Here is a 23,567-nt window from a genome sequence, read left to right on the forward strand (position 1 = left end):
TTAACATTTGTACAGTTATTTCCACATGTATATTTTACTACTACTACACACTGAATCTTGATAACTCGTTTCTCTGTTATTGTTTTCCCCGGTATTCCACAGAATGGAACTATTTGTCCCAAACCCCGAACGGTGCTACAACACAGATTTGATTATCGGTTTGTGCCACGAGTGCTGAGACTCGGTACCAATCCGTTACAATGTAGGGTTATTATTTCCGCCCAAGGCCCTCGACTCAGGGTTTCTTGGTGTACAGTCTAGGTGAAACTAGGGTTCTTACCGGTTATCCTTCTCAGTTACCAGAATTCCTTATGTTTACCGGTTATGGTCACTACTGTTTAACTGTTCGATGTCTAACAGTCTCTTTTGAATGACCACCCATTGTCCGTATCTTAGATTGAGACTGCTACCAGTAGCCAGTCTTGACACAGGGCTTTCCCAACCTGTAAATAACTTTAATGCTATGTCTCTACAATATTATTTCCGTCTAGTGCTAACTCGGACTAGATTCGTTACAGACAACTTTCTTTTAGATTTTCCAGATACTCTTAAACTATCTTTGCTAACAGTGCTTAGGAATCAAGCAATCTTCCTAATTTCTTTACTGTAATTTCTACACACATTGCTTTTCATATCAGGTACTACTAGTTTGTGGAATCGTACCTGATTATCTCTGTCAGGAATGATTCTGTTCAAACAAAAAGTCACCTGAACTTATATTCTGCTCTCCTCCCAGCCACGAGATCCATCCTTCAGACGGTGTTCTCCCCCCGAGCAATCCTGCAGGCCTCCAGCCCTCAACAGGTACAGTGCACTCCTGTGCCAGGTTATCTGATCCTCACCAGACTTAACCTCTCACTTCTCCTTTCTTTCTTGGAGCAAGATCTGTTTTTCTTCTCTGTCTGTCCCCACAGCACAGAACCCCTCAGTCAGGGCTTTTCCCTCTTTTAGAGGGTAGTTCCATCAGTTATCACAACTGATCATTTGTTTTAAGATTCACCTCTTAGAGGCTGCCAGCAATTTCCAAACAAAAATACTTAAATTAAATTATTCAATCAGAATTAGTTTGTCACAGCTTTGTTTAAACATAACAACAACTGTTTGGTCTTTTACCATAGTAACTTTCAAATTTACATAGATCTGGGGTTATTACATCTCCCCTCCTGAGATTGGACATCGTCCCGATGTCTATCCCCTGTAAACAGGTTTGGATAAGCCTTCCTAAGGAGTTCCTCATCTTCCCAAGTGGCCTCCTCTGGTCCGTAGTGCTGCCACTGCACTTTAGCTTGGGAAATAACTCGTTTCCGCAGCTGCACTTCTCTCCGGTCGAGAATGGTCAGTGGTTCGACCAGAACCTCGCCTTCCGGCTCGACCTGCAAACAGCAACGAATTTAGTTAATTTCTCAGTTTATAAACAATGCTTATCCATAATAACCAGATTACTTCTTACCCGTACATTCTGCCATTGAATCACATGTTTGGGATCGTAAACGTATTGCTTTAATACGGATACGTGAAACACATTGTGAATCCTAATATGGCTTGGTAAGGCAAGCTGATAGGCGACTGGTCCTACTTTGGCCAAAATCTGAAAAGGCCCAAAGTAGCGAGGTGCCAGTTTGACACATCCGCTCCATTGCAAAGTGCTTCTTCTTGGTTGGATCCTCACAAATACATGATCTCCAACCTGGAATTCCTTAAATCTCCTCTTCCGATCAGCGAAACTTTTCTGTCTGTCCTGAGCGGCTTTCAAGTTAGCACGCACCCTCTTTACTGTACTCTCCATTTCCTGTAACATGTCAGGACCAATTCGCAGCTTATCTTCCGGTCCACCCCAGCTTGCGGGGGTGCGGCACTTCCGTCCATACATAACCTCAAAAGGACTCATCTGAGTTGAGGAATGGTACCCATTGTTGTATGCAAATTCGACTAAGTGTAAATAGTCTTCCCATTGAGTTGGCTTCATCATTACGCATGCCCTCAGCATGTCTTCCACTACTTGGTTTACCCGTTCTGTTTGGCCATCTGTTTGGGGATGATAGGCTGTACTAAAATTCAGCTGTGTCCCCAGTTCAGCAAACAATGTCCTCCAAAAGGTTGATGTAAACTTGACATCCCGATCGGAAATAATCACTTTTGGCAGCCCGTGCAATTTGAACACATGCTGCATGAAAATATGGGCAATTTGTACAGCTTTAAATGTCGATTGCACAGGTATGAAATGGGCTGCCTTACTCAGCTTATCCACTACCACCATAATGGAATCATTATTCTTCTTGGTCTTGGGCAGTCCCGTTATAAAATCCATGGAGATAGTCTCCCACTTCCATTCCGGAATGGGTAGAGGTTGTAACAACCCTGCTGGATGCATGTGTTCCGCCTTAATTTGCTGACATTCTAGACAGCGTGCTAGATACACAGCTATCTCTTTCTTCATTTTTGGCCAGTAGTATTCTTTGCGGAGTGCGGTAACCATTTTCTGGTATCCCGGATGGCCCGTATAATGGCTGGTATGAAATTCATCTAAAATCAGCTTCTTAATGCTGTCCTCATTGGGTACATACAGCCTATTGTTAAAGTACAACATGTCAGCATTATCTAACTTGTACCCTTGTTGTAGTTCCTTATCAGATTGTTGCTGTAATTGCTGTTTGATGTGCTGATAAACAACATCTTGTTTACTTGCTATTCTTATGTTTTCCAATAAGGTACTTTGCCACTTACTAACTGAAATTCTGCACATACATTGCACCTTCCGACTTAAGGCATCCGCTACTCGGTTTTCTTTACCCTTCAGATGCTTAATTTCAAAGTCGAACCCACTTAAGAAGTCAGCCCAGCGAGCTTGTCTCGTATTTAAGGTGGGTTGACTGAAGTAGTTCGTTAGACTGTGGTGATCTGTTAATAACAGAAATTTTCTGCCCAAAAGGTAATGTCGCCACATTTTCAAGGCATGAATGACAGCAGCCAGCTCCATGTCATAAGCAGAATACTTCTGCTCATGCTCTTTCAGCTTTCTAGACTCATAAGCAATGACCCTTCCATCCTGCATCAGCACTCCTCCCACACCTTCTTTGCTTGCGTCCGTGCAGACTACGTAATCCTTGTTAGGATCAGCGATACTTAGTATCGGTGCAGTAGTGAGTAAGTGCTTGAGCTGCTCAAAGCTCTTCTGACACTCTGAGGTCCATTTAAATATTTTTCCTTTCTTTTGCAACGAGGTGATTGGGTATGCTACTCTCGAAAAGCCTTCGACAAATCTTCTGTAATACCCTGCCAACCCCATAAAGGACCTAATATCGGCCACGTCCTTTGGTATAGGCCACTCCATTATAGTTCTAATCTTCTCAGGATCCACTGCAATGCCTTCTTTAGTGATTACGTGGCCCAAATATTGTATCTCCTCCTTGTAAAAATCGCATTTGCTGAATTTTGCATATAATTGATGTTCCCGCAAAGTTTGCAACACCAATCTAAGGTGCTCCTCATGTTCCTTCCTTGATTTGCTGTAAATCAGAATGTCATCTATGAATATCAGCACAAATTTATCCAAAAACTGATGAAACACACTGTTCATCAAACACATGAAAGTGGCAGGTGCATTTGTCAGCCCAAAGGGTAGCACCACGAACTCATAATGCCCATACCGTGTTCTGAAAGCGGTCTTGGCGATATCTTCTTCTTTTATTCTGATCTGGTGGTAACCAGATCGCAGGTCAATTTTTGAAAATATCGTTGCCCCTTTCACTTGATCAAAGAGCTCGTCGATTCTAGGCAATGGATATTTATTTTTGATTGTAAGCTTGTTTAGCTGGCGATAATCAATGCACATCCGAAAGGTCCCGTCTTTCTTTTTGACGAACAGCACTGGGGCTCCCCAGGGTGACACGCTGGGACGAATGTAATTTTTATCTAACAGTTCTTGAAGCTGCATCTTTAATTCTGTTAATTCTGGCACACTCATACGATAAGGTGCCCGTGATACCGGTGCTGCCCCCGGGATTAGCTCAATTGTGAAATCCACATCCCGCTTTGGTGGTAATCCCGGCACTTCCTCGGGAAAGACATCTGTAAACTCCTGCACTATCGGGATGTTACCCAGCATGACAGTTTTGTCTTTCTGGTTTGCGTATCCAACCTGGATAGCGTAGATTTGACATTTCTTCTTGAAGCACTTAACTAACTGGTTAGCTGTAATGGGTCGAATCTGCACAGGGTGTCTGATTCCTTGCAATTCCTGCTGAATTCCCAGGTCATCCTTATAATATATGGTCTTGGTCTTGCAGTTTACCAAGGACCAGTGTTTCTCCAGCCAGTCCATCCCAATCAGAATATCATAGGAGCCCAACGGTAATATGTTCAAATCTGCCACTATTGGCTGCCCTGCTAAGGCTAGGGCACAATTATTTACCTTGGCCAAGACTCGCCTCTTGGCTCCTGTAGCTAATTGGACCAGCCACGGATTTTTGAACTTTTCAGCTTGCAGTTTACACTGTTCTACTAATTTCGGACTAATATAACTTAAGGTAGCCCCTGGGTCTATAAGAACAGCTATGGACAGGTTTGAGATTTTACCTTCGAATTCGATCATAGATGGCTGGTACTCCGCCTGACGGTCCTCCAGCGCCGCATTAATCCTGGGTACGCTACGTGCCACGTCCCCAACCGTTGATGCCTCATGTATCTGAGATATCTGATCTGTTCCTTTCCTCTGTGGACAGTTTTTAACATAATGGGGGCCTCCACAACCCCAACATTGCACTGGTGGTCTGGTCAACCCCTCACCGTCTGATCTAACAGACTGCTCGTTAGTCTTAGCTTCGCTCATGGGTCTGTTCCGGGGTGCGTTCCTTGCAGCAGGTCTGTTACTTGGTCCTTTACCAGCACTCTTATTTCCACTGCTGCGACCTCCTTTGCTGCTTCCAAACACCCGACCACTTCTCTTCTCATTCCACCTCTTGCCGGAAGTGTCCCCCTTCTGTTTAGTCTGCTGATAACAGATTCTTGCCTTACGGATGGCTTCATCCATAGTTCTAGGATTATCAAATTCAATCCTTTCCCTTATGTACGAAGGTAGGCTACTTACAAATCTCTGAACTTTGGCTTTTTCTTCCTTAATGTAGGGTACATAACGTAGCAGCGAGGTAAAACGATTGATAAACTCGTCCATTGTCTGCTGTCCCAGTCTTAAGTCGTGAAATTCTCTAGCCTTCTCATCATAGAAGCGCTCTGTCAGGTACCTCTCCTTGAAATACTTCTGGAATTTTTCCCATGTAATAGTTCGTTCACTGACGCCTTTGACAATCTTTATTTCCTCCCACCACAAGGTTGCCTTGCCTTGTAACTGGAAGATTGCCAATCTTGCTTTCAGGTTGTGGTCGTACTCATATAACTGGAAATACTTATTCATATTGATCAACCAGGCTTCAGCAGCTTCCTCTTGCTCACCATCAAAATGTGGAGGTTTGATCTTTCGAAATTCTCCTTGTAATTCCACTTTCTGACGTTTTGGTATTTGCTGTTGAGGTACGTTATCAGAGTAATCCTCTTTATCTTCCGAGTTTCCAGGTTCCATCTGATAATCCTGTTCTTCTGTCTCCCGCTGTTGTTCTGCACTGGGATTGGACAGGGGTGGGTTCTGCCTGTCCGACAGGCTCTTCAGAATCCTTTCTTGCTCAACTGTTAAGCGCGCGTTGTCTTCACGCAACCGTGCCATCTCATTTTTCAGTTCCTGGACAGTTTCCAGGATAGCACGGTTTGTACTCCGCGATTCTGCCCCCAATTGCACCCACAGCTCTGCATTCTCTTGAGGATGACTGCCAGGTCCTTGCATCTTGTTTCTCTTTTTAATCTAACCGCTGGCTGTTGCAATTCTGATTCATTCCAGATAAAAGAACATAGTTAAGTATATTGTTAGTTTGCTTCAACTTGCTTGGTGTACCCTTCTGTATACTGAATATGTTCTACCTGAGGCCACAGTGTTGAAACTGGGCTCTGATACCAATTTGTCACACCTCTCTTCTACACAAAATTTTTTTTAAAATAATAATTACGCATACGAACAATCTTCTAACTCAAACCCATAATATAATGTTATGAATATCAATGTACTTACACATTTCTAACCACAAGAATTATGGTCATCATAACTCTATGTAACTTGGCATACATTAGCATTGAAATAAATTTAGTGGAAACATTCGGCATACATTAGCAATATTATCCAGTTTCCATAGTTCATGGTTTAATGTTTGATGAACTTTATCTTGAGGTTATGACTGTACATTCCACCCAATCGGTTCACTTAACAACGCTTATGGTTAACCTTTATGCTTTGGACGTATGACACAACCACCAAATCGTTTCATCTACATAGTATTAATGAGCGTGGGTTTCTATGGCTCTGCCACGGTACCCGCTCAGTTGACAGGTCACAAGCGCTTTTACTATGGCTGTCCTTCCGGGGCAGGTGGCATGGTCTGGGTTCTCCAGCCATGTGACACCTTGGTGTTACCAATTTCGATTTTGCCACCAGCCGTCCCCGCCATAATTCAACGGCTTAGATCTGATCCGAAGATCGGATGGCTGGAGATCTTTCAGGGTTTATCGGGAATATTTAAGCGTTCATATCCAATGTTTATTCATTTGATGACTGGTCTTTGTGTTCGGCGCAACGTTCCTCCTCGAGCTCATTTCCAAGACTCGATACTGCAACCTGCTATTCTCCAGAGTTGCTTCCAGCTTACGATGAACCCTGCAGGTAAAGAATAACACTTCCAGGTTTTGGTATTGGTTTACGGCTTACCTTCACTGTAATGTCACTTAACGTTTCTGGTTTTCCTTGTCGAGTTTGGTACAGTCACCACGACTATGCAACGGTAGATGCCCATGGAGAATGGTTCTGCAATGGATCTCTGCAATTTCCAGGTATGAGCTCTTGCTAGCCGGCATATGCATCTTTAATGTAGTTTCGTTTGCAGTTTTAAGCAAACCCTGGGTAATCTTATGCAGGTCTCTGTTTTCAATGAGGTCTGCTCATTTGCTACCTGTGTTCTCGGCGAAGAGCCCTTTCAGTTTACTCATTAGTTAGCTAGGGTTTTGAAAAATACTATCTGGTTATAAAGTGTTGCTTCCATGGTTTCTGGGTTTATTTCACCCGTCAAGTTTTCTCCATGCTCTGTAATTATTGAGCTGCTTAGCGGCGGACTTGAATGACTTATGTTGTAATGCATGCTTTCCTTTCTGGCCTTCACGCGCAGATTTGGGTTTTTGAATACATGTTTATGTACTAAGTCTTTCTGCGCACAATGTATTGAAATGTTTAATGTTAATCTACTGTTTGCCGAGATTATGAGACTACTGGAACCTCCGGCACTCGTACTAATAATTGGGATTAATTTCCATTTATGAAAGCTCTTTTCCATATGCAGAGTCTTAGGTTAAATGTGCTGTATAGTTCTTTATATATATACCCTCGACGGTTTCGGTCACGGTATTATCAAGTTACAAAGATATTCTTTTATTACTCTGTTCTGTTCATGGGAACTGTTGATCCACAGTCGATTGGGTATATCCTTGGATAATGGTTGATGTAAATTAGATAGACTTATATCCTCTTACACAGTATTTCATATACTATAAATGTCTGTGTATGTTGTCGCATGCAAGATTTACTGTTCAGTGTAATTACATTCTCATTTATTCGCAATGTACAGATGTTCTTTGAGTTCTTATGTGAATATCACTCATTACCGACGGCATATTTCCGGCTCGGTTTAGATATGAAAGGTGTCCATTTTGTTTGCATGCATTAACATTTGTACAGTTATTTCCACATGTATATTTTACTACTACTACACACTGAATCTTGATAACTCGTTTCTATGTTATTGTTTTCCCCGGTATTCCACAGAATGGAACTATTTGTCCCAAACCCCGAACGGTGCTACAACACAGATTTGATTATCGGTTTGTGCCACGAGTGCTGAGACTCGGTACCAATCCGTTACAATGTAGGGTTATTATTTCCGCCCAAGGCCCTCGACTCAGGGTTTCTTGGTGTACAGTCTAGGTGAAACTAGGGTTCTTACCGGTTATCCTTCTCAGTTACCAGAATTCCTTATGTTTACCGGTTATGGTCACTACTGTTTAACTGTTCGATGTCTAACAGTCTCTTTTGAATGACCACCCATTGTCCGTATCTTAGATTGAGACTACTACCAGTAGCCAGTCTTGACACAGGGCTTTCCCAACCTGTAAATAACTTTAATGCTATGTCTCTACAATATTATTTCCGTCTAGTGCTAACTCGGACTAGATTCGTTACAGACAACTTTCTTTTAGATTTTCCAGATACTCTTAAACTATCTTTGCTAACAGTGCTTAGGAATCAAGCAATCTTCCTAATTTCTTTACTGTAATTTCTACACACATTGCTTTTCATATCAGGTACTACTAGTTTGTGGAATCGTACCTGATTATCTCTGTCAGGAATGATTCTGTTCAAACAAAAAGTCACCTGAACTTATATTCTGCTCTCCTCCCAGCCACGAGATCCATCCTTCAGACGGTGTTCTCCCCCCGAGCAATCCTGCAGGCCTCCAGCCCTCAACAGGTACAGTGCACTCCTGTGCCAGGTTATCTGATCCTCACCAGACTTAACCTCTCACTTCTCCTTTCTTTCTTGGAGCAAGATCTGTTTTTCTTCTCTGTCTGTCCCCACAGCACAGAACCCCTCAGTCAGGGCTTTTCCCTCTTTTAGAGAGTAGTTCCATCAGTTATCACAACTGATCATTTGTTTTAAGATTCACCTCTTAGAGGCTGCCAGCAATTTCCAAACAAAAATACTTAAATTAAATTATTCAATCAGAATTAGTTTGTCACAGCTTTGTTTAAACATAACAACAACTGTTTGGTCTTTTACCATAGTAACTTTCAAATTTACATAGATCTGGGGTTATTACATTACTATATTTTTAAATCAATTAAAGTTAGGAAGTTATAAATTATTTTTTATAATTTGATATTGTTTTTTGATGTGCCACATCATTATTATTTTGAAAATAGAAAGAATAACATATAAATACATTATACCATTAAAATATATAATTTTCAAATAATACATTGATTGTGAAATGTGATTGAATTAATTGATTACATTGACTTATTAAAATACATTAATTTCACTAAATATATTAATAGATTCTATTTCTTTATTTTTTATAAAAATACAATAAAATAAGTAATAAAAAATATTCAAAAACAAAAATCATAAAATCATCACTAAATAAATAATATATATAACATTTCCTTCTCATATGATATATAATCGTTTTACATATTTTCTTCATAACTGTTATAAAAAGCAAAGGGATTTTATTATCATTTAAATATTATTAATGAGAGGGAATTGTTTTTATATATATAACGACAATGCTCTAAAAACCATGTTGTTAAACCCCTGCCCTTACATTGAATAGAAACGACTTATTTATTTAGCGTGATGTTTGGTGTAATTTAACACCCTAAATTTTTTTTATCACTTTCTTTTTTTAACAGAGAAGTATCAAAACTGCATAGCGCTTTATCTACCCTGTCGAGTCTTCCCTATCCTTTACGTTCCTACCACGGTTTCCGGGTAGTGAAATGCTGGAGAAGAGCCAAATGGTCGGCTTCCATGTATTACCAAGAAGGGATGCTGAGTCAGAAATACCAGATCTGGTCATGAATTCGTAATCTTCGAAGAGCATCTCAGGGATTTAAGGTAGTCAATGCTTTAACAGGAAGACTCAAATAGCCTCTCCGGTTTCCGCGAGCAAAGTTAACTAGGCATACCAACGCCAGTAATATACTCCGATTCGTGACTCTCTCCCTACAGTTAATTTACTCCATCAATATAAAAAAAACCAAAAAGTGAAATCCTCAACTTAAAATCTCACCTTTGAACGTAAAATGCCATAAGGCACGGCTCCTCCTCCTGTCCTGGATGTATTTATCGAGTAACCACCCTGTGAATATTGTGTATGCATAAAATAGTTCACCCACAACTGCAAACCAGACATACATAGCGCTTCGGCGATGTGTTACATTGTCTCCAATATTTAGGAACCATCCATCATCGTTAACGAACGAATCAGTCAGCGATATACTGTTTAGGGCATAAGAGTTACCATTCCACAGATATCCCCTTTTAAGTCATAAAGGTTAAAATGACAATGCAGTTGCCCCTGAAAGATAAAACCAATGTGTCTGTTCTTGTAATTGTTACTTTCACCTTACTAATGACGACATTGTTGCTTGAGCAACTTCCGGCCACATACAGGCAACGAACGCAAAGGAAGCTAATGGCGGATAAAAGCGTTAACGTTCACTCTTCCAAAGAAGCGGTGGCGGTGGGGACAGCAGGAGGTTTAAGATTATGGAAATCACTTCAAAATGGTCGGCCCAACCATCACATTCCCAAACCGCCACCTCCACCGAAATTTGTAGCGGCGGATGCTCCTGGAGCTTCTTGCGATAATCATGTTCCGACATGTGCACCCAGTGGCCAAGAAAAGGAGCAGCGGAACAAGGTCGATGGCGAGGCAGACTTAATGTGGAGTTATGAGACTTTCATTAATGCTTGACATGACATTCCATCTGAACACAGTGCATTTCATAATTCCCATCTAGAACCCGAAACTCTTTGAGTAGTATATACTTGTAGGTTTCTCGTTTATTCTTTTGTGCTCGTATATTGTCACATAATAGGATTTGAATAAAACGTACATCATTCATGCCAGCAAATGAAGAGTGGAAAACTGTGCCTTGCTTCCATAATAAACTGGATATTTTTTTTACAAATGTCCATAATGTCCATAATTTATGGGATTAGGGATAATAGGGATTATAAAAAAAGTTGTTTTAATGTTATAGATATTGATGTTTTAAAATTGTTTTTGTTGGTTTAAAAGTTGTATTTTTTTTGGGATTTAAGTAAAGAGATAAAAAGTTCTAAGACCTAGAAATATGTGGCAAGAGTGAAAGTCTGTCCTCTTTAAGAACTAATTTTTACATAGCTTGGTTTTCTTTGAATAAAAAGTGGTGAATCAGCCTTTTAAAATAGCTATCAGTTTGACAATTCAATTAAAATTTTCCAACTATACAAAACAATTTATAAATATTATTAATGATTTCTTTATATAATAATATAATCTATCGCATGGTTGAGAGTATAATTCTATTACTCAAAGAGTTATCCGTTAAATACATATTTACACGTCATAATTTACTCACATTTACACCTCATAAGGATGGAAAATATGGGGATTACATATTTTTAGTTAGTGATAAGGGTTATTAAAAAATATATTTTTTATAAATATTATATTTTCATTTTCTATTTTTTATTTTATTTTTGTTATTATTTATCAAATAAAATAAATTTGTATATTTAAAATTATTATTTTAATTTTTGAATTTATCTATATAAATTAAAATTAGTTTTCAAAAGAATGATTTTAATTGAAGAAAATTTTAAAAAAAATATTTAAACTATATCATGAAATTTTATTTGATTAAAAAATTAATGAGATTATTATATTCTAAACTATTTAATATTTTAAATGAGATTATTATATTATAAAGCAATTGATTTTTTTAATTTTTAGTGTATATCTTTTTAGATTAAGTAAGAATATCAGTTATGATGATGATTAGATTTAGGTGTTAAAGTTAATTATTGCAAACAAACTATCTTTTAAAAACATATTAGGAATAAAGTGAAATTAAATCTAAATATCTATGATTATAATAATTCTATTTTAATTTTTTTTGCGATTGTAATTTTAAATTTTTAAAATTAAAATTACATCTAATAGATCCTGAAAATAATTTAAAATACAGTTCTATATACATTAAAATTACATTTTAAAAAATGTCGGAAAAAATTAAAACAAAAGATTCCCTCGTTCGATTTATAATTCAAAGCAACAAAGTGATATATATATCCAAAAACTTTGATTGTGTATCAAAATACCATATTAGAATTGGATCAAAATCAAATCACTATAAAATTAAACAAAATAATTTCAATATAATTTATTAAGATGAATATATAATCATATAAGATATAGGAAACCTATAAAACGAGGATGAATATCGGAGAGTCCCGCCCCAGCTTACAAAAAAAAAAAAACATTATCCTTATCTTTTAGAATACACGATTGACTTTGAGGCATGATTAGTGTCTCTTTGCAGAGAACATATCCCTCCCAGTTTAATCCTTTAAATGCATGAGCTATTTAGGCCATTCAAAGTATTTTTTTGTGAAATTTCTCATCAAAAAGTTGTAAATGGATATTTTTCACTATATACATCTTTCTGATCACTCGACTACCAACGAGTCACTAAATATATGAAATATGATCATTTTCTTACCATCATTTTCTTACCACCAATGTGATTTGTATATTTTTCACTATATACACCTTTTTGATCACTCTACTACAAACGAGTCACTAAATATATATAGAGAAAGATGGTCATTTTCTTACCACCAATGTGATTTGGATATTTTTCACTATATACACCTTTTTATCACTCGACTACCAACGAGTAACTAAATATATATAGAGAAAGATGATCATTTTCTTACCACCAATGTGATTTTTAGGCTTGGAGCTAAAAAATATACTAGATTGTTTGATCCCTCACAAATCCTTGTTTTCAAATTTATGAAATGGGATTTTTTTCATGTGTAAAATCAGTCCAAGCCCAAAGAAATTTGACATTCCTTATATGTATAGAGAAATATGATCATTTTCTTACCACCAATGTGATTTTTAGGCTTGGAGCTAAAAAATATACTAGAGTGTTTGATCCCTCACAAATCCTTGTTTTCAAATTTATGAAATGGGATTTTTTTCATGTGTAAAATTAGTCGAAGCCCAAAGAAATTTGACATTCCTTTTGGGATTCTTGATCAAAACTGATGTATAACTTTCCTTTGTCAATAATTTATTTTAATATCATTCTTAGTATTTTAACCATATTTTGTTTTATTTCATGATTTGATACGTTGATTTTTCAGCCAGTGACCCTCCAATGATAGATGATGAGGGCACCTCATTGCATTCTAGTGACCGTGAGGGATCCATGAACAATTATTAGAAGCACATCAAAGGAAAGTGCTCCAAGATGACCTAGAAAGTTTGGAGCAGAAAGAATCATTGTAGTCATTGCAATAAGGTGGGACACCAGGGAGCCACGTGTCATATGCTCCATGCTGAGAAAGAATCAATAAAGGAGCCAACAGGTGAAAAATCTCAAGAAACGAATCCACATTCATGGCGGTCTTCTTTATAAAGTAAAATATGGTTGTTTTAAAGATATAGTTTCTTGTTATGGCCATGGTTTGTAAATCATGCATTGCAAGTAAATGTAAAAGTGATGATGTGTTTTCCATCGCTTCAAAATTCCATGATGATGCTTGTGGCCTTTTCTTATGAGTAGCCGAGGTATTTGTATTTATTATGTAATCCTTGACCAAAGAGTGTGTGCTATAAACTCTTAGAAAGTGAGGGGTTGTTTGAGTCATGTATGGTTTCTATACGATTGCAAAGGATGTACCAGCTTTGCATGTAGGTGGTTGAATATGTGGTTTGGTGAGGACACAGGGAGTGTGCTAGATGTGTTAATGCTTTTGTTGGAGTATATTCATGTGGGCTTCAAAGGAGTTCATTTGAGTAAAGCTTGGTAAATGGAGAAGGAAAAATTGAGGGAGAAATTTCCTCACTTGCCAATTGACTGAAAAGGATTTTGGCAGTCCAAAAGCTCTTAGTGGGGACAATTGATCCACGAGGCTCTGTAAAAAGTGCCAGTGGCATGGGAAAAAGGCTCAAATAATTAAAGTGGTAGAATCTGGATAAAATTACCATCAAATCGAAGTTCTTGTTATCTTGATTGCAACAATGTGAATGACACTCGAATCTGAGCTCATATGAACAAGTTAGAGCAAGTCAAAGTTCAGGTTTGACTTCGATAGGTGGCAAGAGAATGTGACGTGGAAGAATTCTTTGGCGAATGGGGAAGTGCCATGTGGTAGGCCGCCATAGGTCCCACATTTCACAATCAGAGATCAAAAGAGGCCGACGATAAAGAATCAAACCCGACAGAGTCAGGTTGTGATGCGATAATCAGTACCAGCAGGTGCAATGTGATGATCGACCCCAACAAATGTCAGGTTGCGATGAGTGCACATCAAAAAGGGATGATGTTTTATAGAATCAAACCCCAGAAAGTTCAGGGTTGTGATTGTGATATCATAATTGCATGTTGCACAACGCACATTCATAAAGAGAAAGACCCTTCAGCTCCACCGATTGTGATACGTTGATGTTCCCACATGCGATATGGTATAGGGTGTGCTTTTGAATACTCACCGGGTCCGTCGGTTCGCACATCGCATATTGCACAATGCAATGACTCGTTTGTGCAATCACCCCTGGCTCTGATCTATTACAATTTGTAGTAGGTCATCGACATCGATAGACTATGGCCACAGATGATAAAGTCTTCGGTTCAAGAAAACACCGATTCATCCACCTTTATCGCCTTTTGCTCATCGCTTGATGTAAAGGTAGATTAGAACACCGAGTCTCTGTGCTAAAGCCATTGGGTTAAGGTAATGCATGGTTAAGAGGTTATGATGGTTTTCTATGTTTAAATAGGCCATTACCCACATAGTATTCCAGGCCTAAGATACTTGGTGTAGGAACCACCACCTGCTAAACTTGTTGTTTGTTAAGAACTACTCGGGGATTGAGGAGTAGGCCAACCGATTATATAATGGATTTTCTGTGTTAGAAAAAAGGGAGATTGGCATAGTTGTTTAGAACGTAGTGCATACAACAGTAACCTGACCTGGCAGTAGGCCAAGACCTTGCCTTGAGCAGTAGGGAGGTTTCGAGAGGGTGCAGAAAGCCCGATTATCTGAATTGGGTTTTCAAATAGGCGATTCTGTATGATTTTGTGCCAAGATTTCAGTGGTACTATCTGTTCTGAAGCTCGACTCTTTATTCTTCGTCCATCTTCCATCTTGGAGATGTAAGGATTGTAAAGGAATGTTGCTTGTATTGTTATATCTTCTTATTCCACATAATGAATGAATGAAGCAAGGCCCAGAGACGTAGTCCAAATTGGACAAACTCCGTAATCAAATCTTTTGTGATGGTTTCATTCTTACCTTGGTATTTCCGCATTGTTTTATGTGCTTTTAAGCTCCATGTGTTAATAAGCTTTGTTTCGTGTAATTCTGATGCATATATAAGTAAAATATCTTCGATCATCAAAGGTGTGCCTTAATGTGCATGTTTTTGCATATATAAATGTGGTTCTTGGGGTAACATCTCACAAACACAAACCTTTCCAATCCGCAAAATGAATTGGGATCTCACAAATGTACTTCTTATGAGAATTAATAAGAGTAAAATGAATTGTGTGATTCTACTCTATACAAACAAAGCACAAATAATGGGGCTTGGTGCTTTAGACCAATTTTGAGTAGCCTGTGTTTATACACTATATTAGCATCATGACTCCGAATTAGTAAGCAAATATTGGGTAAAGAAAAAAAGTTTTACATAATTACTACTGATGACAATCTAAAGATCTAATGTTAGCACTAAGATAACACATACATCAAGTAAGATAAGAGAGGTTAACTGATCTCTTGGGTTAAGGGTGATTTAAAGTATTAACATGTAAATACCCTGGGGTCACACCCTCACATAAAAGGATGTGAAGTTGTGAATATTGTAGCTTCCACTTATAACTCCTATATGGGAGATGTATGCAGGTGCATGTTGTTTATTCAATGATGTTTGTACCTACAAAAAATTCATCATAACCAATAACATGTTGGAAAAGGTACAAAAAGCCATAGTAAATCATATGACATGATTTGTTGAAGTGTGGAATAATTGTTAAGAACCAAACAATTTTTTTCTTGGATAAAGACAAGCTAAGATGGTTATTAGACTTAAAATATATGTGGTAGATTGAGTATCAGAGTTGATAGTCTGCTTTATAATTAAGCAGAAGGTATATTCCATTATCTTTAAAACCTAGTATAGGTGACAGATTTAATCCCAAAACTAAAATTTATGGGTATGATTGAGTTGTAGTATGCATCATGACTATTACGATACTATTATGTTGATATTTTTGCAACCACATGACATAGGAAAATGATTGCTAAATAAAAGCACTTGAATAATATGATATAAAACTTGCATTGGTTGTAGAAATTGAACAGGTCCATGAAATTCCTTATAAAGTGAGCACCATTTGTTCCACTTACTTAAAGGTAAAGAAGGAATTTTTGACATAATACTAACATGGTTGGAAACATATCAATAAATTATATGTTGTGCAGGTGATTCTATGGACATTGGTATGGTGTACCAATGGTACAGATGGTACCATGTACAAGTGATACATATGGTACCAATATGAACGCATGTGTTGCCAAATAGTATAATAAATTTTTATTTGTGTCCATAATACACAATACGTGTAGGTAAGCATGAAGACACTGGGTGGTTGTATGGCATGGAAACCAACCTGGAGCGTGCACAAAAGAAGGAAGCTAAGAAGTGATTTAAGAATAAGTAACAATGTTTTAATTGCAGTTTTTTATATATTTGATTATGATTATGATGAAAACATATGATTATGATGGTTATGTGTGAGCTAACCTGTTATGGTATTTTGTATATACTCATTTGGAAAATGTACTCGTTGGCTTATTGTATGTAGAGAAACTGTAGGAAGTAAGTGTTCGACAAGAACACAAAGGCTTGGAAGAATGTGGAGGAAGAACATGCATTCTTCAGATAAAATGTATAATGGGCAATATAATCCATAGCTACTTTAGTAGTATTGTGTATAAAATAAATTGTAGTAAACATAGTTGAGTTTCTGCATCTAAAAAACTCTCACAAAATTGATTGAAACCAATTTTACAGGTAGCAGTGGAAGGAGATGTGTTAGGAGAACTCCTTGGTAACTAATATATTTTATTATCAAAAAATCTGACCCTGATAAGCTGCTGATCAAGACTATGAGTAACTCTTTCAAACCAATCTTTTGGTGGAGGCTTAGCCTCCTCAACCTAAGAGGGTTATCTCAATAGGTTTAAGATTTTTGATTAATGATTAGATGGCTAACTCTAGGAACAAAATGGACAAATGTATAACTGGTTGACTGGTTGAATCAAAGATTAGAAAACATCTATTGTGCTATGGAGTCAAGATAGTCTTCAACAAAAAAACATGATCAAAAAAACATGGAAGTCAAGGCACTTAGAGTTTAGGCTTGTAAATAAAATAGTAACATAGTGAATCACACAGTCTACAAGCATGTGAAGGAATTTAGAGCATTTTTCAATGAATTCTAAGTATCGCAAGCTAATACTACTGCAAATAAGTAATTGTAAAAGGCCATAAGAACATCAAACACAAAAACTCCTTGGGAATCTTGAGTAGTCAAACTGATCTCTGTATTAAGTTTGAAAAACCATAGTTTCTTACAATAACACAACTTTCTTTTGCTAATGAAATTACCAACCCTGAGAAATTTGATTCTCAAGCTTTATATAGAGTTTTACAACTTTGGATACTATGATCCGTCTTTGGAGGAATTTGAATTCCTAACATTGACACCTATCTATTCATCAAACAAACTACTTAATTACAACTTGACATCTAGCTGCCTTTGAGAATCCTAATACAAATAGAAGTGAACCTCCTAAAACATGCTTTCAACAACCTAACCTATGACTTCAATATATTCTTTAATCATCTGCCAAACCATGTCTTCGAGCTTGATGATGTCCACATTATTGTTGCAAAACCTATTGAGTCATGACCTAATTGTCCTAAAAACTAGGAGACAAAGTTCCTCCTTTTAAGGCCCTTATTCCTTAATGCTTATCTTCAAACAGATTTACTGGTGTACATGTGGCATGCATTTATAATCCATAACATAAAAAATTCATTTTCCACCTATGCAAAAAAGGAAACTCGAAAATATGGAGGAAAGGATGAAACATAACTGTGTTGCAAAAATACTTTGTTTTTGTAGCACAACCTTTACATCACTTATGAAATAATTCTTGGAAGTTTTCTTTCTACACCACTGCCATATGACACTTCACATATGATCCCATGTCTACCAACAACTTCAAAATTTGGAACTAATCAAACCTTACCTTCGGAAAGCATCCGTAAGTGCTAAATGATCATCTTCAGCAGTTTCGTAGCACGCTACAAAACTGCTGTGTGTACTCTTTTTCAACACGGCCTTCAAAAATCTGTAGTTTGAGATTTTTTCAAAATTCCATGAAGAATGATATGATCAACCAAAAATCAAACCACTTACCCTTATAAGTTGTTCTTCTTCATAGTTTTTCTTCCTTTTATATGCCAAAACTCTTTTTATGTCCCAAAATTGTTTTAATATATATCCTTGACTGCCCATTTTCATCACCCTGATTCATTATTTCTGTAGACCCTTTTCCAGATTTGGTTAGTTGTATTTCTAGGTCTTCAATTTGTCTCTTCAAACCCCTATTTGTAGCTCTCAGCTGAGCATTAATCCTCCTTACAAATTTGGCTTCTTTGATTGCAGGAACAATCCAAGTAAAGTATTGAGTTTCACTGTTTACTATTTCTCGTTTGGACACCTTTTCAGCTTCCCAGAGAGCCTTCATCCCTTTGAAATCTCTCCTTTCAACAGCATGCCCTCTTGCTCTCACTCTTAGTCTAGTAATTTCATTGTTAGCAGCTGCTAACCTTTTTTCCATAACCTCATAACTGAATTTTTCTGTTTGAGTGGTAGGAACTGTGTTTTTGTCACCTTCAGGTCTTGGATACAGAAAGTCTATCAACTCTTCTTGAATAGTAGATGCTTCTTCTATTCTCCCTCACTCAACATTGCACTCTTACATCTTTTTGGATTACCTAGTTAAGGGTTTTGTGGGTTTGAAAACAAATGTTGTAACATCATCCTCAAATTTCAGTTTCTTAGAGGATTTCATTTTCTTTGACTTTTCTTGACCCAATTCTAGGACATCTCACTCCACCAAAGGGGATTCTGCAATATCAATGGCTTTTAAAATATCATTTAAATCACCCTTCAAGCTTGAACCTTCTCCTGATATCACTGATTTACCCTTCTCCTTTGCAATTTGACTTCTAGTCAATCTCCTATGAATTGGTTTATTAGTTGACTATTCTTGTGTCATTCCTTTAACCTCAGATATCTTTTCCTTTGTATACTTGGGAGTTTCAAGAATAACTACTGGTGTTTTGCTTACTTGCTCTTTCACCTACTTCCTAGGTTTCAATTCAACAAATCTTTTTTCCCTGGACATTACAGACTTGTTGGTTTCTGCTAATGGAGTTCCTTTAACCCTAGGGCTAATGTCTACACCTTGATTTTCTTCTCCAAAGTCACATAAAAACAAAAGGAAGACCATTGTTTGTTGATCCTTTTGAGTTCAAGCAGAACTATTAGTTTAATTAGACCATGATGAAACAGGGAAGTTTCACATCCTTGAGATTTCAATTGTACTTTATCTGCCATCTTAGCTATGCTTTGATATAAGAAGTAAGGCAAATCTAAAGAAATCATATTGATAAAATGTAATAGGAGTTTAAAATGATATGAATATACCTTCTGATATCTGCCTTCATAGGTGAAATAACATTGAATATTGAAGAGCAAGATTGCATAGCTGTCCTTGATGTAGTTTTTGGGAACTACCTTGGTTAAGTCTGTTTCTACAAACTCTGGCAAGAACCTTGGCTCAGGGGGAATCAGAGGTGATTCATGGTTGGGTGGTGGTGCTCCATTTTCCAAGTGGTGTTCTCTCTTTTGATCTAGTTGGATTCACCTACATGGGGTGTACTGTATGTTGGTTTCTTACCCTCTATGTTTCAAATTAATTTAGCCTATGTGAGAATTTTCATGAGTTTTCCTTGAGATGTGAATGATTAAAGGAATTTCATGTGACTATTATACATAATTATATGTACATGTGTTAATGGAATTTATGAGATCATTTTATGTATGCATATGAAAATTATGTCACATCAATGCAATTCTATTTAAGGTTATTGAAGAGACCTACTATGTGGATCTTCTGCGGTATTGGTGTTATCCTATCCTTTTAAGGTAGTGGATAACCAGGCTTGAACTGCTATGTAAACTTGTTAACGGTGGTTAAGACTCAATTGGATAAATTATGGTGCGGGTTATTTATGTTATGCATCCAAAGCTGCTATTTTGACTAGTTTTGCACAATCCCTAAGATACCCATGTTAAAATTGCATGCAACTATGGTAGTAGACTTATTGATTGGGTATGAGGAATGATTTTGGTTTGAAACAGTAGAGTCTGGGGGTTTAGGGTATTTGATCTTTGAATTATGAATGATCACATGATTTTCTTTCATTAAGGCTCGTTTAGTTATTGGTTCATGACGGGGTTACTGTAGGAGTATGGTCATGATTCTTGGTCATGCTAGCTAGAGTAGACATAAGATAATGTTCCCTAATTCTTGTGTGGATCAACCAAAGAATCTTATGGGTTGCATGCCATGATTAGTTCTTTTCTACAATTTGTAAATTATGCTTAATGGTTGAGCTGATATATATATATATATATATATATATATATATATATATATATATATATATATATATATATATATATATATATATATATATATATATATATATAATATATTATATATATATATATATGAATTTAAAGGTTCCCATAAAGAATCCAATACAACTTAGAGGGATTATGCCTTACTATGGTTCCTTACTTGATGAGGTTCCATTGTTAAAATCGTGATTATACTTTCATGATTAATACTTATTCCTGTAATGATACGAAAATATTAATTGTGGTAATGGTTGAATCTTAAATGTAATCAAAGTAAACCTAAGCAATGAGAGCCTAGTAGCTAAATTCTGGAGTATGCTCAGGAGGTATGTTACATCTAGCTCTAGATATCTTGTGATCCTTCCTCGGCTCTTATACCAATTTGTTAGAAAGGCAGACGAGGTAAAACACAAAATGCACACGAGTTGTGGCTCTTCTATTTATCACACAAAAACTTGATGTTTATAATGAACTCGATAAGGGGTATTTAAAATTTTCCCAACTAGTGACTCACCTAAAAAACTTGACATGAAACCATACACTAAATTCGACTTTTCTCAAAATAGGAATTGCCTCTACTTGATTGAACTTGACTTAGTTAACAGACTCTAAAATTTTAGATAACTCTCCATGCTAGAGTAATTAGCTATCTTTAATACCATCCAATTGGAAATCAATTATTAGTATTAATGTCTTATGGAATGTCTTTCATCCTTTTTTCTTCATACGAGTTATACATTGCAGTACCGTGATCGCTTAATTTCACTTGAAACTTTGCTGGCGGATTCTTCATGGTCGCCCTCTTAGTCAAACCATTAGAGAACAGTCCCGCAAGTTCCCACTTTCTGATAATCACTTCAACTCTCAGAATAACTCTTGTTATCTTACACGAAATTATTTCAACACCTGTTTAAACTCTGTCAAACCCTTGATCCCAAAGTTCCATAGACTTGACTTTCTTCGAAGCTCTATGAAAATACAAATGAATTGTCTTTGAAATAGAGAAGGAATTGAATCAACAATCTCAAATTGAAATATGTTTATGGATTATAAGTTAAAATAATAAATATGTAATAAAATAAATATTTTCATTTATTATGTGTAATTTTGGTTTTGACTGTATATTAATTTATGTTTCACCAAAAAATTGTGGCATATTTTAACATTGGAAAGTCAATTTCTATTATTTCTTATTATTATTTAAATTTATTTATTTGGAAGGTGTTGAGGGCCCAAAAATCGGGTCAACAACAAGGGGGATACCCACCCGGTCGGGAACCTGGTTGGCGGCTCCGTGCCCGTTTGGTGTAGTGGGTCCGACTGGGGATGACGAGACCAGCTTCCTGTTCTAGGGGTGTGTGTATGTGTAGAAAATGGTGATGTGTGTGTGTGTAGGAAATGATAGTAGAAAATAAGTAATTACTCCTTAACTAACCTAATTCTAAATTCTGAAATGACTTTATACTACTTTAATCTAACAAAAACAATACATCTAATCTACACTAACTCGGGACAGAATTTTTCCATTATGCAATCTAGAAAGATTTCACAAAATAACTGGTAATGAAGATTATTCAGCTATTATGAGAATATAAATCAATTAAGATGAACCATCTTGCGTAAGAAGTTAAGCAAAACGGTTGTGAACAGCATATTGCATAATCAGCTATTCATGTATGAAGCACAAATCAATGACTCCATTGTACAAAAGTGCCAAATGGTAGTCCACTCATTCATACGTTAACATATAAATAACATCAACTGTATATTACTCTAAGAATGCAAGAAGAAACTAGTCAAGAGATAAAAGTACCATTTATGACTGATTTTAAACTTACAGACCTTAAGCAATAATGATCTATTTCTACTTGCTTCTAATGCCTACTAAGAGTACAGAAGTGCAACATCAGTAGCAGGTATTAAAATGCAAACATAAATAAATCTTGATCCATCCATTCATCAAAAACCCCCTCCGAGGGTGCAAAAGTGCATGTTCTGAGGACAAGTTTTTTGACAAAATTTCGGACCCTTCTCCAATGCAACGAGAAGGGTTAAATACTAGTAACCGACTAATTTTACTTTACACAAATTCAGGGAACGACTTCAAATGACTGCCCTTTTACTAAAAACAAATTTATTTCTAAAAACTGAATCTAATTTCTAACCGTTTCTGTATCTGCTCCTTAGTGCTGTAAGTAATGCGTTGTTCGCCCTGAAAGAGTCGGCTGGTTGTCCTTTCCTTTTGTTTGAGCTTGAAAATTAGAAACAACAAGCACTGGCACCTCTTTCTGTTAGATTAGAAGATATTTTCGAAAACCTTTCTCTAGCTGTGTGTATTCGCTGTGTGCACACTTAGTACAACCCAGTTTCTTTTCGAACTGATTTTGTTGTTGCTATTTCGGTTTCCGGTCGTGCGAATGACTCAGTGAGTTAGAAGTTGCGCTGTATGGACAATCCCCTGTTTCGAGAACTGTTTCCGTTCTTTGTTCCAGGCTTTTCTGGAGCGTATTTCTTCTCTTGCGCTTCTTTCTCTGCTTTACCAAGTCTGAGCTTCAGGATCTTTTGTAAACACGCTGCTTTTGTGCGCCTTTGACTCTGAGTCTTGGACAGTCTATTTTCATCAGTGCCTGTTGGGCGATACTCTGGAATCCGCGGTTCTGCTGCATGCGGCATCCAATTGTGGAAGCATCTTCTCTCTGTTGTCTTATTGGCGCTCTTTCCTTCTCCTTAGATGTTTCCTACATATAGATTTATATAAGTTGCATGTCTTGCAGTTTACGCAAAGAAGAAGGGAAATGACGAAAAGATTGACATGAAAGCATTAAATTCTAATGAATGCGAAATTAATGACA

General features: G+C 37.0%; 1 protein-coding gene and 1 long non-coding RNA gene across 2 annotated transcripts; one reads left to right on the forward strand and one right to left on the reverse strand.

The window, feature by feature from the left end:
- Nucleotides 1–676: 676 nt before the first annotated feature.
- Nucleotides 677–5,833, reverse strand: LOC149182696 (uncharacterized). Its single transcript, XM_089414633.1, has 6 exons — nucleotides 3,749–5,833; nucleotides 3,583–3,694; nucleotides 2,943–3,273; nucleotides 2,395–2,567; nucleotides 1,451–2,025; nucleotides 677–817 (listed from the first exon to the last, which is right to left on the reverse strand). The coding sequence occupies exons 1-6, from the start codon at nucleotides 5,831–5,833 to the stop codon at nucleotides 677–679; spliced, it is 3,417 nt and encodes a 1,138-aa protein (XP_089270759.1).
- An 824-nt stretch (nucleotides 5,834–6,657) lies between these two features.
- LOC149182697 (uncharacterized) lies at nucleotides 6,658–7,164 on the forward strand. Its single transcript, XR_016257635.1, has 3 exons — nucleotides 6,658–6,760; nucleotides 6,860–6,927; nucleotides 7,012–7,164. It is a non-coding gene; the product is annotated as an uncharacterized LOC149182697 (long non-coding RNA).
- Nucleotides 7,165–23,567: the final 16,403 nt, after the last annotated feature.

The sequence above is a fragment of the Pinus tabuliformis genome, chromosome 3_2 (genome assembly GCF_031772625.1).
Source record: "Pinus tabuliformis cultivar Carrire ecotype Pingquan chromosome 3_2, CPIR1, whole genome shotgun sequence".
Classification (NCBI taxonomy): domain Eukaryota; kingdom Viridiplantae; phylum Streptophyta; class Pinopsida; order Pinales; family Pinaceae; genus Pinus; species Pinus tabuliformis.

What these genes read in the sequence shown, in the direction of transcription:
- LOC149182696 (XM_089414633.1), bottom strand. Translation starts at nt 5,833, where the DNA reads ATGCAAGGACCTGGCAGTCATCCTCAAGAGAATGCAGAGCTGTGGGTG. An exon ending in TCTAGCACGCTGTCTAGAAT is followed by an intron (nt 2,026 to 2,394) that starts GTCAGCAAATTA and finishes ATCCCCAAACAG; the next exon opens with ATGGCCAAACAGAACGGGTA. An exon ending in TTCAATGGCAGAATGTACGG is followed by an intron (nt 818 to 1,450) that starts GTAAGAAGTAAT and finishes AACCTGGCACAG; the next exon opens with GAGTGCACTGTACCTGTTGA.